The sequence below is a fragment of the Eucalyptus grandis genome, chromosome 3 (genome assembly GCF_016545825.1).
Source record: "Eucalyptus grandis isolate ANBG69807.140 chromosome 3, ASM1654582v1, whole genome shotgun sequence".
Classification (NCBI taxonomy): Eukaryota; Viridiplantae; Streptophyta; class Magnoliopsida; order Myrtales; family Myrtaceae; genus Eucalyptus; species Eucalyptus grandis.
The window spans coordinates 19,302,786-19,320,627 of NC_052614.1; the positions used below are offsets into that span (position 1 = coordinate 19,302,786).

A 17,842-nucleotide genomic window follows, 5' to 3' on the forward strand; every position below is an offset into this window, starting at 1 on the left:
GCTGATAGTCTCTGAGAAATCATGTCCATCGACGGCCTGAGTTGGGGATTAGCAGATAAGCAAGCGACTGCAAGCTTGAAGATGGTCAGAAGTTTATCCTCAATGCCTAGCGTGGGCGTTGGCAGGCGTGAATCCAATGTATTCCTCAAAACAACTGAGATCTCCATGTCAACTGGAGCTACTAGAGATGGAATGCTCTCACCCGGATGTCTTCCTTTGATCACCTCGATGGCCACTATTCCAAAGCTATACACATCACATTTTGTCGTCACCTTTTTTATGTAAGCAAGCTCTGCACAAAGAGGGTGATATATGTATTAGCATGAAGACATTGCTATAGCTCAACCTTAAGATCAAGAGTTGATTTTAGAGTTTACCCGGAGCTACATAACCATATGTGCCAATGGCTGCAGTCCAATTTGATGTATCCAGATTAAGAAGCTTAACCGTGCCGAAGTCAGAAACATGCGCCATACTTAGAATCAAACAGAATATTGTTACTAGAAATATCCCAATGAACGATTGAGGGGTTACAATCATGGTGCATATAAGAAAGAGCATGTGCCATGCCTTTTATGATATTCACCCTCTTGTTCCAATCCAACTCTTTAGCTTCTTCTTCATTGCTCAAGGTTGTAGACAAGCTTCCTTTGTCCAAGTACTCATACACTAAGAAAGAGTGTTGTGGATGCGAACAAAAGCCCTCAAGTTTCACAATATTGCAGTGTCGAATTTCTGTCAAAGCCCTAATCTCATTCAGAAATTACTTTTGATCCGTTTGCCCACTATCAACCGTTTGATGGATCTTCTTTACAGCTACTATATCACCCGATCTTAATTCGGCCTTGAAGACACTTCCACAGCCCCCCAAATACAATAAATCTCATCGAATGCCCCGGTGGCTTCTATGATGTCTTCATATAAGATCTTTCCATCGTACTTTGATAGAGAAAAGACTTCAATTGTCTTGGGTGCTAGTTCTGTTGTTCGATGGATCTTCTTTCTAAGGAAAATGAAGAATATTCCAAAGAAAATAAACAGAAGAACTGCTCCTAGCAGAGGAAACACAATAAGAAACACTCTACCTCTAGCCCGAGAGTTTTCCCTATCCATCACCGCTTGATTACATGGCTCAAGTCCATCGACATTTCCACACAATCCAATGTTTCCTTCAAACAAAATGTCATGTAAAGTACAAAAACGATACAAAAATTTTACGTGCTCAATGTGGAAAAAACTACAGATCGTTCAAAACTTCCACTAATTATCAAGAATAGCAGAATATTCAATAGTTCATCTATAATCACACGGCTAGAGAATGAACACATCAACAATACAACAATATATCATTAGTAGATTAACAAAAGAAGTAAAAAAAACTCTCACAAAAATTGAAAGACAAATCTAAGAAGGATCTCAATGATGATCTTGATCTCACGAACAACATATTAAAATTTCAGCTGATTCTAACAAAATTTCACCAATAAATCTGAACTGCCTCTTCTCCTTCAAACCTTGGTCACTCTCCCTCTTTTATTTCTTTTTTTGTTCAAACGGTCATTTTTCTCTTTTCACCATAAAAACATTCCACCCTCATTTTTATTTCTTTCTCTTTAAAGATGTGCTAGGCCCCATGAGGCGAACCCAGCCCGTCATCAAGTAGGAAGTGCACTTGTTGGAATGACTCAAACTGAAAATGGCTAGGGAAGCTAGAAGCATTATGACTAGGGGTGTGCAAAAGAACCGAGACCCGCCGAACCGCCTGAAACCGGTGGTTCTTGAAGGAACTGGTCCGGTTCCCGAATCCAATTTATGGGAACTAGTGGGTACCGATTCAGTTTCCAATTCCATAGGCAGATCCGCCCACCTAAACCGGACCGATTATTTTATTATAATATATTAATTTTTAATATTAAAATAAAAATTTAATTACCAATTAGCAAACCAAAATTTTAGGGCTCCATTTCCTCTCACAGCTTTCCATGTTTTACAAGAATATAGTAAAGTGTGTAAGCTGCCTTTCAAGAACTTAACAAATGGCTCCTTCAAAAGATACTTCCGAGACTCACATAGGACACCGTGTTCAAGAATAAGTGAAGTATCAGTGGAATTGTTTTTGCAGAAAGAATTCAAGAAAGCAAAGGTTATAAGAGATTGAGCATTGTTAGGAAATAAAGGAAAAAATGATCTACATATGACAATCATCCAAAATCTTGAACTTAAAGAATATTTAGATTTCAACTGAAATGATTCAAAAATAGGAAAAAAAAAAACTATTTCTCTTCTTTGGTAGTGTTTTCCAATAAAATAAAGAAAAATGGTACTATTAATTAAGCCGGTTCGGTTTAAAAAAATATTACTTGATATGAAGAGTACTCACGGCAGAATTTGGAAAACAATATTATTATTGACGAGAACGGTTCCATGGATCCACCCTAACTGACCGGACCGGCAATCCGGTTCTCGTGTGGATCCATATAACTAATGAGCAGTTCTCGGTTCCAATTTTTTGAAACCGATCCTTATTGGGCAATTCCCAGTTCTAGGCCGGGAACTGCCCATCCGGACCATACATACCCCTAATTGTGACTATCTTGAAGCCTTGTGAATACATGGCCATTTTTCTCTTTTGGTCTGGAAGTCGTTTTTTTCTCAGGTTCACGAGTATTCCTCGATCTTATTTTCCTATTTGACAATGGAAATGTATCGGCAAGCATTAACTCGTGGAATGCATATTGGTATATGCCATTTGGCATAATGAAAATGTTGACAATTCCCACCGGGTGGTTCTTTCTTGACATTGCATATTTCCTGTTGCCTTTCTTCTAAGTAGAACAATCAAGAATTGAGATGAATTGACACAACTACTCGAGAAGGTTGGATGCACATAACTCGTTTTCTCGCTACGCCTTGATTCAAATAGCTGTCCCTTCATTGTTTTCTTTTATACTATTCATTGGCGTAAGTTTTTGGAACTTTGATTTTACGATGTGGGTTCTACACAAGAGTGATCGAGGGTGGCGTCAAACATTGGTCTACTATGGTTTCCTTTCTCAAATTCACAAAACTATGAGCTCTCAGAGGCTAAGTCTATTGTTTTCCATATGAAGTTTATGAGGGACTCTGTTCTGACATGTTTTGCGCAAGGCTATTTTCCAGATGTAAGTGGCTATTTTCCAGATGTAAGTTCTCTGTTCTGAAAAATAGAAAAGATGGTTGATGATGAGCTAAAACCCAAATGAGTTCTACTTGTATTTGACAATGGAGCTAGGCCTAGCAAAACCAGCCCATCATGATTTAAAACCTCCAAGATTTTGGAGGGCTGGATATCATCTACCTTCACGCTCTTAAAATGTAAGGTAGCGCTAGAACAGAACTTGTAGTCTTTCTGAGACAATGGATAATTTCCTCTTGAGATGAAATGGTGATCAGTGATCTTCCTAATTTGAGCACTTCAAGTTCGAAGCTCTAATGAAAACGAAGTCCGGATTTCTCTATTTTGGACAATCAAAAGCTACTGAACTTCTATTAACAACTCATGCCATGGCAACATGCACATAGCACTCCGAATAGGAACGGATTGATCGCCCTCTGTCATGATACACGGTTGTAGTAATTGCATGAAACCCAAAATTATGGTTGATGGCCATGATTTGGAACAATTAGTTTCTGATTGAATGCACTCTGAAAAGATCCATAATTGAAACTCTTCTACAAGTAGGTCGATTTTGCATCTACATAAATCAAAAATAAACATATAGAAGGACTAATAATCATCAAGAGTTTAGAGACTTCATATAAATGTTCCATTTCATCCTTACATGGACATTTCGGTTTCAAGATAACAACACTGGATACATCATCAACACTTTACATTGATACAAAAGTAATACTTTCTAAGTCTAACTTGACATGGATACATTGACTCCATAGACACTAGTCTGGTTAAGACTAGATACAGAAACAGTTTGAAATATCACTTGAGTTCAGCTGTTGTCTCCACAAACGAAACTAGATGCCAGAATGTTCTAGTTTTGCTTCTTCCAAAACAAAAGGCAGTTCTATACTTACTTGGGCATGAACGAAACATAGTCCGCATCCTCATGCTGATATGAAACGCTCCACTTTGGTTGACGGTCAAAATATTTATCCTAAATGCAAATAAAGTAAACACATAAGTGAGGGAAACAATATATTGAAAAAAGTTTGAGAGTTAATCAATTAGTTCAAGTGACTCTATTTTTCATTAAAGAAGATCTTAGACCTTCTTGCGTGTGGTTGACAGAGCAACATCATTAATCAGACGATATCTTCTACGAATTGATCCAGGAAATGGCTTGAAGCTGTTGTATCTCTCACAGGATCAGCGGCTGTCTCTGAAAATTGAACGCCATGGAAAGTGGTTGAACGAGCTGATAGTCTCTGAGCAATCGTGTCCATCGACGGCCTGAGTTGGGGATCAGCAGATAAGCAAGCAACTGCAAGCTGGAAGATGGTCAGAAGTTTATCCTCAATGCCTGGTGTGGGTGTTGGCAGGCGTGAATCCAATATATTCCTCAAAACAACCGAGATCTCTATGTCGATTGGAGCTACTAGAGATGAAAATCTGTCACCCGGATGTCTTCCTTTGATCAACTCGATGGCCACTATTCCAAAGCTATAAACATCACATTTCTCCGTCACCTTCATTGTATAAGCAAGCTCTACACAAAGAGGGTGATATATCTATTAGCACGAAGACATTGCTTTAGCTCAATCTTCGAATCAAGAGTTGATTTTAGAGTTTACCTGGAGCTACATAACCATATGTGCCAACGACTGCAGTCCAGTTTGATGTATCCAGCTTAAGAAGCTTAGCCGTGCCGAAGTCAGAAACATGCGCCTCGTACTCAGAATCAAGCAGAATGTTGTTACTAGAAATATCTCGATGAATGATTGGAGGGTTACAATCATGGTGCATATAAGAAAGAGCATATGCCACGCCTTTTATGATATTCACCCTCTTGTTCCAGTCCAACTCTTTAGCTTCTTCTTCATTGCTCAAGATTGTAGACAAGCTTCTCTATCCAAGTACTCATACACTAAGAAAGAGTGTTGTGGATGCGAACAAAAGCCCTCGAGTTTCACAATATTGCGGTGTCGAATTTCTGTCAAAGCCCTAATCTCATTCAGAAATTCCTTTTGATCCGCTTGCCCACTATCAACCGTTTGATGGATCTTCTTTACAGCTACTATATCACCCGATCTTAATTTGGCCTTGAAGACACTTCCACAGCCCCCCCGTCCAATACAATAAATCTCATCAAATGCCCCAGTAGCTTCTATGATGTCTTCGTATAAGATCTTTCCATCGTACTTTGATAGAGAAAAGACTTCAGTTGTCTTGGGTGCTAGTTCCACTATTCGATGGATCTTCTTTCTACGGAAAATGAAGAAAATTCCAAAGAAAATAAACGGAAGAACTGCTCCTACCAGAGGAAACACAATAAGAAACACTCTACCTCTAGCCCGAGAGCTTTCCCTATCCACCACCGCTTGATTACATGGCTCAAGTCCTTCGACATTTCCACATAATCCAGTGTTGCCTTCAAACGCTTCTTTTGTTGCATTTTGAAATGCCATGGTGGTGGGGATGGGACCCTCAAACTTGTTGTAGGAGATGTCCACCTCTGCCAACCCTCGCATATCCTTGAAAGTGTTGTATATAAGGCCGAAAGATTATTGTGTGAAATGTTGAGTTTCACTAGGCTTTCCAGCTCGTTGAATTGAATTGGGATGTCACCGCTTAACAAGTTACAACTCAAGTCTAGCTCATTCAAATGAGTTAGCATCCCTAGTTGCCCTGGAATATCTTGGCTCAACTGGTTGTTGCTCAAATACAAGTGGGTCAATTTTGAAGAATTCCCAATAGCCTGCGGGATAGACCTGCTTAATCTATTCCACGACAAATCCAATTTTAGAAGACTAGGTCGCGATGCAATCTCTGGACTTATTTGGCCAGAAAGTTGGTTCCCGCTAGATTCAAAGTCTCCAAAGAAGTCAATTTTCCAAATTCTTTCGAACCTCCCGACTAAACTATTGAAAGATAGATCAATTACACTCGCCTTTAGTCGCGTTTCCGATCTCAAGAGGCAAGCTACCAAAGTGATGTTATTTCTAGCAATGTTTAGATCACTTAAACTCATGCAACTTCCCCAATTTGTTGAGATTTCTCCATAGAACTTGTTGGAACTCAAGTCGATAAAGGTTAGGTTGGGGTAGACACCAAAGATCTCGGAGATGTTTCCAAATAACCGGTTTTTCTCGAGGCGAAGTCCGACTAAGCTTGTGCAATTTTTCAAGCTTCTAGGGATAGAACCAGTTAACTTGTTGCCACTCATTGAGACATTTTCAAGAAATCCACCTTGGCACAAGTTTTCTGGTAAGGAGCCAGTTAACTCGTTGGCATCCAGTTCCAACATCTTTAAGTTCATCAGATTCCCCAAGGATTTAGGAACTGAACTAGAAAGTTGATTCTCGCGGAGGAACAAATATAATAGGTCGGTCAAGTGACCCAACGAAGAAGGAATTGGGCCAGTGAGCTGATTTGTACTCAACTCTAAGTCAAGCATAGAGCGGAGATTTCCTAACTCATTAGGAATGTGACCGGAAAGCTGGTTACCGTAGAGATAAAGAATGATAAGATTCGTCAAATTGCCTAATATTGGCGGGATTGAACCAGTAAGATTATTTCTATCTAGGCTCAATGAGCTAAGAAGGTTCAAATTCCCCAGTTCTAGGGGGATGGAACCGGTAAGCTTATTAGCAGATAGCTGCAACTCTCTTAATTTGGTTAAGTTCCCCAAAGTAGAAGGGATTGATCCTGTCAAGTTGTTGGAATTCATGTGGAGCAATTCCAAATTTGTCATATTTCCTATTTCAAAGGGAATAGAACCGAGAAAAGGAGTTGTTATAGAGATACAAGACAGCTAATTTGCTCAAATTGCCTAATGAAGAAGGTATGGGTCCATTCAACTTGTTCGAATATAGCGCAACTTCACTAAGCAAATGCAATTGCCCGATTTCTTGGGGAATTGAGCCATTTAACTCATTGGACACTAGGTGCAAGACCTCCAATTTCCTTAGACAGCCAATCTCTGGTGGTATTTTCCCCGAGAACCGATTGACAGAGAGGTCAAGATAGGTGAGATTGCTCAGGAGACTAATTTGAGGAGGAATGTGGCCAGAAAGACTATTTATACTTAGGTCCATATTCGCGAGATGAGACAATGATGGGAATGGAAATTCATCAAGCGTACCTTCAACATCGGCACTGGTGAGATTAATGCCGACCACGCTTCCTGCCCGATTGCAGGAGATGCCACGCCAAGTGCACGGACTCATGGTTGAATTGGAACCAGTGACATTATGAGGAGAGGAAGTCCACGAAGAGAGGGAAGAAAGCGAATGGTTGCCAAGACCAGACTTCCACTTGAGGAGAGCTTGTGCTTCTGCAAGAGAAGCATGAACAGGGAGTGGAATGGCAAAGGTAGTGAAAAGGACAAGAGCAGCTGCAAGGCTCATGACCCTCTTGAATTCTGATGAAGGGTTCATGGATTCTTTTTTCCTTCTCCTGTTTTAGTTCGGATAAGTTGGTTTGTGTTTCCCTGAGGCTACAAGCGATGCTTAAATAGGTTGTGAAAGTCACGATCCTATCATTTTCCATGATAATGGGAATGCAATAAAATGGCCTAAGTGGAGACTGACAGAAGGTACGTTTATATTACTTTTATGCTGTAGGTGGACTGGGGTAGTTATCTTTTCTGAGAAAAAAGTCACGATCCTATCATTTTCCATGATAATGGGAATGCAATAAAATGGCCTAAGTGGAGACTGACAAAAGGTACGTTTACATTACTTTTAGGCCGTAAGTGGAGAATTTTTGGTTCTTTGAAGACTTGTTACTTTTGAAGTCTTCGTATGTCACTTTTCTGACTGGGTCAGTCCCCATTTCGGAGGTTTTTTGTTTTTTTTTGGTCTGACCTATTTATGAGTCCCACCCTCCCATTGTACGAAAAGCAGAGGCTTCGACAGAGAGGTCTTTGAGGAAAGTGATGTCAAGTCAACGTCTTTCGTGAGGTGTGGGTGCACCCAATTTTCCGCAAGATCAGACCCCACGTCGTGCTGCACGATTTTGAATTCAAAGCGTATAAGGAAAGTGTTCTCCCACGGCATTCACGATGCCAAATCAAGACGCGGTCCACCCCATTCTTGCAGAAATGACAGCTGATCAAGAACAGCTGATCTAGAACACGGTAAAAAAGAAAACTAACAGCATATTTGAAGTGAAAAACTGCTAAAATTTGGAGCTTGCGTTGAGTTCAATATGATTTGGGTCCAAGTGAGATTGAGTGTGGATTGCCATAATTATATTACAAAAGTAGTGGTTAGATTGAATCTTTTTCTATCCATTCATATTTAACCTATCTTTTATTAGGAATAATACCAGATAAATTTAAAAGATTATCGATTCTAAAAATGTAAAGAAAACTATAATCAATAATTATATTATAATAAATGTTGTATGATGTAGCCCAAATTTCTTTAAGACCTATTTAGATAACCACAAAGGCACTTCGATTTTTCAGGCAATTCTCTCCTTCCTAAATGACCATAATTTCCAAAGGACCTCAAATCCAAACAAAATAGAAATGTCTATGAGCTCGAGCTGCTAATGAGCTAATCCTATTTACCTATTCTTAAAATTCTAGAATTTACTTCTTTGGAATAAAGCTAAGGCTTCACAAGGTTCTCTAGCTTGGAGGAAAGATAAGCTTTCAATATGGTCAAATACAACCCACCATTTTGTCGCAACTTAGAACATTCAAGATGATAGTAAATTGAAACTAGAAAGTGAATACATGACCGTATGGTCATTTTATAAAATAGATAGTGGAATGTCAGCCAGTGATTTTGAAAATAGGAGCAATGATACTGACTTGTCGATTTCATAATTTTTTTTTTTTGTCAACAAATTGGTGGGATTTATTCATTTTTCTCTTTTATTTTAAAAAAATCAAAGTGATAATATTTGAACAATAAGTAGTATAGGAAGAATTCAATAGCAACTTTTTGAATAGTTAATATTAATCTCTGGCAACAAAAAAAAACAGATTTGGTGGATTTCGTTCCTAAATAAAAGAAATTTAAGAACTCAAAAAAAAAAAAATATGAAGGTGAATATCTAGTGTACTTTGAACTTTTGATTATTTGAGGATATTGCAATGGATTAACACATGACAGTGGAGAAAGTTTTTTAATCTTTACTTCTTTGATTACAAGAAAGTAAGATGTACTTCTTTGATACACACACATATTATAGACACACAATGCTCTACTGATGAAAATAATGTTAGCGATTAAGATGAGATGAACAATTCAATTGAAGATGCTAGCGATGAATGAGATATGACACCAAGCAATCCTAAGTCAGTAGTAATGAAAGTTAATGTTTTTAGGCCACTAGAGAGTCCTTTTAGAGCAATGAATCGAGCAGAACGAATTAGAAGTCACAATGCACAATGATGTTGTTATTAGTTGTAAAGCCAACATTTCAAGCGGTTTCCATCTTTGGAATTTAATAGATTTTTCTAATGACATTAACGATTTCTTTTAGCTTAGTGATAATACATTTTTACTTGTGATTATCTGTTTTGTGGAATGTAATTTTCTTTTTCTTTTTTTCAAATTCAAGGGTTTGAACTTAATGGGATACGTAGAGTTTCCCCCATTCAGATAGGTGCTTTTTGGGCCTTCATAAATATTCTAATCCTAAATTAAGCCAAGAGAAAATGGAAACAATGTAAAAATGAAAAAAAGAAAGAAACCGATCAAAGCATTGTCCTGTTTTCCTCCATTGAAAGCCGAGGCTGGTATTAGAGGGTTAGAAAATTAAAAGTACGGCACTAATAAGATAGCCGAGCTCATGAAAATTATATGTTAGATGTGGGCACTCGGATTCGTTGCTCCGAGATCACAACATGCGATGCTAATTCCCCAACCAGAACACCAATTTGGGCCACCCCAACCTCCGGCAGATACATTCAATAAGGGCTTCATGGCGCACTTTTGGTCCCATCCTATATTCCTTGTCGCCCTGAATCTTCACAAAACCACCATATTTACGGTTTGATCTTGCAATTTCAGGTACGAGGAGACCCTTGTAAAGAATCGAGAGAAAAGGAAGCAGCGCATGGTCACGGAATCCGAACACTTAAATAAGATCAATCGCGCTATATCTTTTACAAGACCGCTAATGCCAAGACTTTTCATCGCCGTGGCATGTCAGAATCTCGCAACTAATGCGTTGGCCGAAAGTAAGGCCAACGAATCGAACACGTTTTCTGGAAAATTCGTCAGGACCCAAAAAAATTGCCAGAGTGGAACACCTACCGCTATAAGAATATGAACAGACTGTTTATACCAAGACTTTAATTCATCCGATTAAGCTTGTATCAAACTGGATCGTTTTAATTCCGCAATTCTTGTCAATGTCAAAGAAATCACCTATTCACCCCCACTAGGTAATATCATTAGCCGACATTAGTTAGCATACCAAAAGAACACTAGTTCAAGAATTAGTATAATCAAGTGCCTGATCTCATATCTTTAGTTACGTAAAATTATTTTTCACTTGGCTCCTAGACAGCCTCAATAGACTAGTGATGACCCCTAGTTAGGTTGGATTTCATATATAGGTCTATATCAATTGTAATTTTGCTTCCTTGAAGACTTTGGAATATTTTATTTTGTAGTCTTCATTGGTGACTCTACTAACTTGATCAGTTTCTATTTTGGAATCGAGTCCCACTTGTTAAATGAAATCCAAAGACTTTGGCAGAGATTTCTTTTAGGAAAGTGATGTAAAAGTCATGGCCTTTCGTGACCTATGTGAACACTCGACTTTCCAAGGGATCAAAACGTAGGTTGCGTCACACACTATGCAATTTTAAGCGCACAAAAGGGGAGTCTACTCACTTGGCATTAATGAAGCAAAATCTTGCCCCGGTTGACCCGTTCTTGCAAAAACGACGGCCAATGATCTAGCCAAATGGCACCGAGAGCACGATCAAAATATAAAAAACGATAAAGGCACCGAAGATCTTAAAATTTATTTAAAAAGTGTAATTTAATTTTCAAAACTTTCAAAATGTATAATAGAAACGAGTCCTAAAATTTATCACAAAAATACAATTAAATTCTAAAATTTTAATAAATGCAATTAACAGAAGGATTTTATTGAACCAGTATGACAATTTTTATGATTTAATCATATTTTTTGAAAGTTTTTGAAATGCAATTACACTTACGTAATGAGTTTTCGATCCTCGTGATCATATTTGGGCGCCCTTTTTAGTCTCCACGATGATTTCGACTTTTGCTATAGCTCCTCCTCCGGTGACGGTAACTCCTTTCCCTGTCTCTGTACCTGCCGCGATCATATCGTCCCCAGCTTTTGCTGCGATTTCTCCTCCTGTGATTGCGTCTCTATATTCGTCCTTACATCTGAAAATCTATCTTACTATCAGTTGCGGCAGCGAACGAGAGGGAATCACACGCGACTCTGAAAGATACAACCACCCCTACTTAATGGCACGTCAGTGCAAATTTTATTTAATTTACTACGAATGAAGAACAAGGTGCAACAACCACCCGCTAGGGTGGCTCTGCTGGCACGGCGCTCCCTCTCCTGCCGAAGAGGTCGAGCGTTCGACTCCCCTGCAAAGCAGGGGAGGCTGGCAGAGACATTTAGGCGACTTACCCGGTGCACGTGTGTGGTGGCTAGCACATGTGCCCCCAAGGTTTACTCTCCAGCTGCCGGCCGTGCGGGGTTTCCGGGTCACCCAAAAAAAAAAAAAACAAACAAGTTTGGACGTCCCCTAATAACCTGGTTCGGAGCTTAAATGACCAAAAAGCGGAATCTAGAAATCAACAACTCAATGGCATAATAGAAAATAGCTAAGAGAAATTAGCAATACCACATTGATAACCTACTTGTTATGGAGGATCATAAGATTTTAGGAGTTTACAATTTCATGTGCAAACATCTTAAGGCGCCACAGTCACATTCTTCATCTAGGTAGGACATGAGGAAAAGTACCAAAAAAGTTATAGACCTATTGTATTGGTACTAATTTAATCCTAAATTTTTCAATTGAACTAATTTAGTTTTAAACATTTTCACATTGGTATCAATTCAATCCATCTGGCCAATTTTGGCCCGTTGATGCTAACGTGAATGCCAACCGATGGTCAAACGCTAATGTGGACATCCACCGAACGCTGACATAGCAATTTTCAATTTGTTTTTTCTTTTTTTCCTTTTCTTTTCTCTCTTCTTCCTCCTTGGACTGTCCTCCCGATGGCTGGTGAGGCTCGCTGGCCACTAGGCAAGGGCCACGAAGCCCTTGCCAGCACAGCCCTCACCTTAGCCTTGCAACAAGCGAAGGCGGCCTCGCCCATGGCTAGCAAGGCCATGCCTTCGCCGCCACAAGGCCAAGGCGAGGCTAACCTCACCCAAATCTAGGCAAAGCCACCTCGACCGTAGCCATGGTCAAGGCCAGGTGAGGGCCGCAACCCATGCCGACAAGAGCTTCGAGCACCGTTGGCGAGAGGCTCACCGGCCACCGCAAGACAAACCAAGGAGGAAGAAGGAGAAAAGAAAAAGAAAAGAAAAAATTTAATAAAAATGAATTAAATGAAAAAAAAAATTAAAAATTACTACGTCGCGCCGGTCAACCAAAATTTATCGGATGGACTGAATTGGTACCAATGTAGAACTAAATTGGTCTGATTGAAAAGTTTAAGATTGAATTGGTACCAATACAATATGTTTATGACTTTTTAGTACTTTTCCGTAGGACGTGTCATCAAATTGCTGGAGTAAGTCCAAGTTCATAAGCTCTTCATTTAGCACGAATCAACAAAAAAAAAAAAAAAAAAACTTTTGGGATAAGTACAAAACAAATCCTAAACGTTTTACCCACTATCTCATAGTCAATTGATTTTTAAATTTTTTCATAAATATTCAATTGGCCGTCATCTTTCTGCCGATGCCATTTTTTTCCTAGAAAATGGAATCTACTCAATATACATGAAATTGACTACACTTTTTACTACTGAGTAAGAAGTACGACACTAGATTTTTTTAATTATAAGACTCAAATGAAGATTGAACCTCAAAAATTCATTTAAAATGAGGAAAAATTGGAGATTTACGAAAAGTAATAAAGATAATTTAAGAGAAAATTCCAAATAAGGATGCGAAGTGCTCTCATTTTCTCAAATAAGGGCAAGGAGTTGATTTTAATTTAAATAAATGCTTGAAGTGGCTATATTGATCCCAAAGAAGAGCCGTTATAGCTGTTTCAAATAAGGGCTTGGTCTCATTGGCTTGTTGATCAGAAATTTTATTGCGGCCAAAGTGATATTTTTGTCTAAACACAAGTTAAATTTAAATTAAATTAGATGAAAAAATTTTAAAATAATAAAACTTAAAGGAAAATGGAAAAACACAAGTGGGTGTCGCCGCCCCATCGCCGGTGGGGCGGCAGAAAGGCTGGTGCCTAGGCGAGGTCGGCGACCCTCACCGACCAAAGGTGAGGACCAGCACGCCCTCACTAGAAGTGGGAGAGGGCTGCCCTCTCTCAGATTTGGGCGAGGGTCATCAAGGCTAAGGCTAGGGTGAGGGTGAGCAACCCTCGCCTAGATCTAGGAGTGAGTCCCCATCCTCTCGTACTTTCGATGAGGGCTAGCGGCCCTCGTCTTTAGTTGGTGAGGGTTGTCGGCCCTCGCCCAGGCACCAACGACCCCACCGGCCTTTGTCATCGCCCCATCGACAATGGAGCAGCTCCCTCCCGTTTTTTGTTTTCCTTTTTTTTAAAAAAAAAGGTAAAAGATTAAAAAAATTCTTTGACACTATTATAGGCGCTTCAAGTCTTTATTTCAAATATTGTCTACTTCAGACCCTCATTTGAGAAAATGATAACAGTTTATGTATTGATTTGAAATAACGTTCACTTCAAGCCTTTATTTAAAATTTTAACATAAATTATTGGATTTAGTAAAGAAGAGATTAAATTGATATAACTTATTTTTAGTGTACTTCTCAATATCGATATTGTCTTGTAACCTATTTTTGACTTGGTTATCATATACACAAACAAGTGAAAAAATCAATTCTAACTAACTTGATTAAAATCATCGTACTGTAAATCTAATACAATATACTTTATGCCAATTTGAATTTTAATATAACTCATTTATAGTTTTTCATCTTATTTCCTGTTATCGATATGCTTGATGTAAATAGGGAAAGAGATATGAAACATAAATAAGATCAAATTCCTTAAAATAAGCTACTTGTTCTTGAGGATAATAAGCTTTTCTATTAAATAAAAGCAAGACACATGGAACTGAACTTCAATCTCTAAAGCTCAATCCATCACGTCTGAAACGTGAGGAGGAAGAGCAGAGCACGCAGACGCGGCTAAGGGATAGGGCGGAAGGTGGAGGAGGCGGTGATCAATTCCTCTGCCCATAACCACGAATAATCGTTTGGGAGAGTCACCAACACGGAGAGGAGGAATCAGTTTTGAGGAAAGATAACATTTTTCGGGGTGAGGAAGGATATTTGTTGGGAAAGAAAGATCTATGAAATGTAGGCCAGAGAGTTTTAGTACCGATTACGTTTTGGTTTATGACAATGAGTATCTATAAGTGTTTCGAACTTATTGAGCAGTTTTGGTACCAATATAGTATCAAGTCGCATCTAGATCATTCAGTTGAGATGCCATCGCCTGTTCGATGAAATGTTTATGAGAATTCTAGGACTCAGACGAAAATGACTTATTCAGCAGCTGTAGTATCCATATGGAATTGAGTCGTTGCCTCTACATCATTCAGTTAAGACGCCCATTCACCTATTCGATGAAATGTTTGAGGATTTAGAGGGAGTTAACCTCGTTCTTGTGTAATCTGAAAGTAAAGTGATTTAGGTTCAATGATCTTATCTGGTCTTCAAGCCATTCACGTCTAAGTCCTAGTGATTTCTCAATATCTGAATCTGTTTCTGAACTCTTGGTTCGTTGTTTTTGTGTTTTATGTTCCAATGCCTGTAAATGATCGTTAAAGGTGAGAGCTTGGCTAGAGTTGAGGTCACACTTACTAATGCTTCGTAAAAACGTTCTAGTTAATCTCCACGTGGCCATCTTACTTCATACCCTCAGTTTCCGTTCATTTCAGAAGTCGTAGTAAAGGAGGTAAAGTTCAGTGAACGGTCAAAGGTAATAGTTAAAGGCATAAGTCTTGTGATGAATATAGGGGTTCGATTTTTAAGTATATATGTTCAATACTTCAGTGTTATGGTGTGATAAGCTCCAATTGTTAATGTGCTGGTAAGGTGACTTTTGATTTTGTATATTCTCGATTGGTACAGAGGAAAAGTAGTGGTCATTAAAAATGAAGATTCATTACAATTATATAATTAATAATAGAAACATTACAATTATATAATTAATAATAGAAACAAACTTGAATAGAACTTGAAATCGACCCTAAAACTCGGATAGGTAGGTTTTAGGTTTCAGTATACAGAACAGGTTCTAAATTCCAAAATATAAGAAAACTCTTTCGAGTAAGGGCCTGCATGGTTGGATTTTATTTCGTTAAGGAATGAAATTTCTGTTCTTTTGTTCTCGGAACAAAAAAAGGAACAAACGCGTTTGTGTGCGTTTCTTTCCTTTTTATTCTTTTCGTTAGAACAAAAAGAACAAAAGCAAGAAACAAGAAAACTTGTTTCTTGTTTCTGGAACACAAATCGGAAACAAAAAAGGAACAAAATTGTGTTCCTTTTTTATTTCTGATTTGTGCTCGAACAGGCCTCCTCTCCCCCCCGCGACGAGCTTCCTCCTGCGACCTGCGACAAGCGACGAGCGACGGGCGAAGAGCTTCTCCTCCGGCGACGTGCGACGAGCGACGAGCTTCTCCTCCTCCGACCTGCGACGAGCGTCTCCCCCTGCGACGAGCGCCTCCTCCTGCGAGCAGAGAAATCCATCGTCTTCTCCGGCGCCTGTCTCCGACGAGCGCCTCCTCCAGCCGCTGCTCCTTCACCAGGTAAACGTCGTCACTGCTCCTCCTTCACTGATTGTCTTCACTTCGGCGAGAGCTCGAGTGTTAGGGCTCGCTCGAGGAATCGCTTGCCCAGATCTGCGAGCCGCTTGCTCGAGCGAGTCTCGCAGATCTGGGCGAGCGTTGCTCCCCAGATCTGCGACAGCAGCTCGTCTGCTCGCTCGAGATCTGGGCGAGCGAGCAGAGCAGCGAGCTTCGCTGCTGCTTCGCTCCTGCTCGGGCTCGGCTCGAGCGAGCAGAGCAGCGAGCGTCGCTGCTGCTCGGGCTCGGCTCGAGCGAGCAGAGCAGCGAGCTTCGCTGCTGCTCGGGCTCGGCGACGCCAGAGCAGAGCAGCGAGCTTCGCTGCTGGTCGGGCTCGGCGACGCCAGAGCAGAGCAGCGAGCTTCGCTGCTCCTCGGGCTCGGCGACGCCAGAGCAGAGCAGCGAGCTTCGCTGCTGCTCGGGCTCGGCGACGCCAGAGCCTCCATATTTTAACAAGTAAGGGTTTTTTGTTTAGCCTTTTGTGCACTATTACTATGATTGGTTTTCTGATTGATGGATTTTGCAGGTTCGTTTGTGCTTAGATCGCCAGGATTATGTCTGTGCACAGCACATATCCTTTCCAGGAAGATCAGCCCCAGAATGTTTGATGCAATTCCTTCCGAAGAGAAAAAAAAGCCTAAAGAAGGTGAAAGCATTGTGGAAGAAGCACTAGCTGATATTTCATCACTTCTGGAGTTGAAATGGATATGCTATGACTCATGATATGGTAAATTGGTGTTCTGCTTTTTCTAGTGATGTGCCCACTATCTTTTAACTGATGTTTTTTGCCGATCAAGTGCCACCTAGTGTTCAGGTCGTGGTTCAAACCACGGCACATTCTCTTGTTCCTTTCTAGTTTTAGTGCAAACTCTGACGTTCCAGATGTAATTGATAGATTTGTACTCGCATCTCAGTTTACCCTGCATTTATGTGGTTAACGATGTAGGTATAGGTATTGCTTGCCCAACAATGATTAACTTGAGATATGTCGATGCTACAAGGCAATAGTTGAGATTCCATCAGTGAAAGGAAACCCAGAGCAGTGGACATTGGTGAAGGGAAACCCGGAGCAGTGTACACTGGTGAGGCTCTTTCATTGTTAAGTCTTCACTGTGTGTTTCAAGGATTAGCTGTTGATTCTGCGATTTAATTTACTGTAGATTCCAGGGAAAATCTGCTGGTGCTTGGTTCTATCACCACATGATCCTATGCGTCAAGCCTTCTTAGTGCCTCTTTAGAGGATACAAATCTCTCAGAAAATTCCAATTGAGGTACCATCTATGAATTGTTGTGGGTAATTGGCTGTACATCTTGAAATATCACAGTAATGTGCTGTAGAATTGGTTGACCATGCCTTCAATATTTGAACGCAGTTGCTTCAAACAATTGAAGTTGGAGGTTATCCGATGGCCTCGCTTTTTGGAGTACTTTCAAAGATGAATTTGAGAATGAGAAAAACATGCTTTGGAAGGTCCACCTGTTGAGAAGGCGGCGAAGTTCTTAGACAGAGAATCGTTGAACTTGGTACTTGCGTAACTGTCATTTTCTTCTTTTCGGATCATCATTCGGATGTGACTCAATCTATTTTCTGCAGAATATTATCTTCATTTCAAAGTATTACTCGAGGATTACCTCGAAGAGACTTGCAGAAATG

At 39.9% G+C, this 17,842-nt stretch overlaps 1 protein-coding gene and 1 long non-coding RNA gene across 3 annotated transcripts; one reads left to right on the forward strand and one right to left on the reverse strand.

Moving 5' to 3' along the window:
- Positions 1-3,783: 3,783 nt before the first annotated feature.
- On the reverse strand, positions 3,784-7,593 carry LOC120291711 (MDIS1-interacting receptor like kinase 2-like). Its single transcript, XM_039309406.1, has 5 exons — positions 7,299-7,593; positions 5,502-6,913; positions 4,789-5,062; positions 4,265-4,703; positions 3,784-4,151 (listed from the first exon to the last, which is right to left on the reverse strand). The coding sequence occupies exons 1-4, from the start codon at positions 7,591-7,593 to the stop codon at positions 4,300-4,302; spliced, it is 2,385 nt and encodes a 794-aa protein (XP_039165340.1). The 3' UTR covers positions 3,784-4,151; positions 4,265-4,299.
- Positions 7,594-15,842: 8,249 nt separating this feature from the next.
- On the forward strand, positions 15,843-17,515 carry LOC104420227. Of its 2 annotated transcripts, none has more exons than XR_005549348.1 (4): positions 15,843-16,152; positions 16,715-17,002; positions 17,135-17,270; positions 17,349-17,515. It is a non-coding gene; the product is annotated as an uncharacterized LOC104420227 (long non-coding RNA). The 2 variants fall into 2 exon arrangements; XR_005549347.1 differs by having other exon boundaries at positions 15,847-16,152; positions 16,715-16,915; positions 17,349-17,509.
- The last annotated feature ends 327 nt before the right edge of the window (positions 17,516-17,842 follow it).

Bases quoted from the DNA above. Each gene is read 5' to 3' on its own strand.
- LOC120291711 (XM_039309406.1), bottom strand. From the start codon at position 7,593: ATGAACCCTTCATCAGAATTCAAGAGGGTCATGAGCCTTGCAGCTGCT. The intron at 6,914-7,298 runs GTACGCTTGATG...CCTTTGAAATAG, and splicing joins CACCAGTGCCGATGTTGAAG to GAAATATGACAAATTTGGAA. The intron at 5,063-5,501 runs GTAGAGTGTTTC...GTACTTGGATAG, and splicing joins GGAAAGCTCTCGGGCTAGAG to AGAAGCTTGTCTACAATCTT.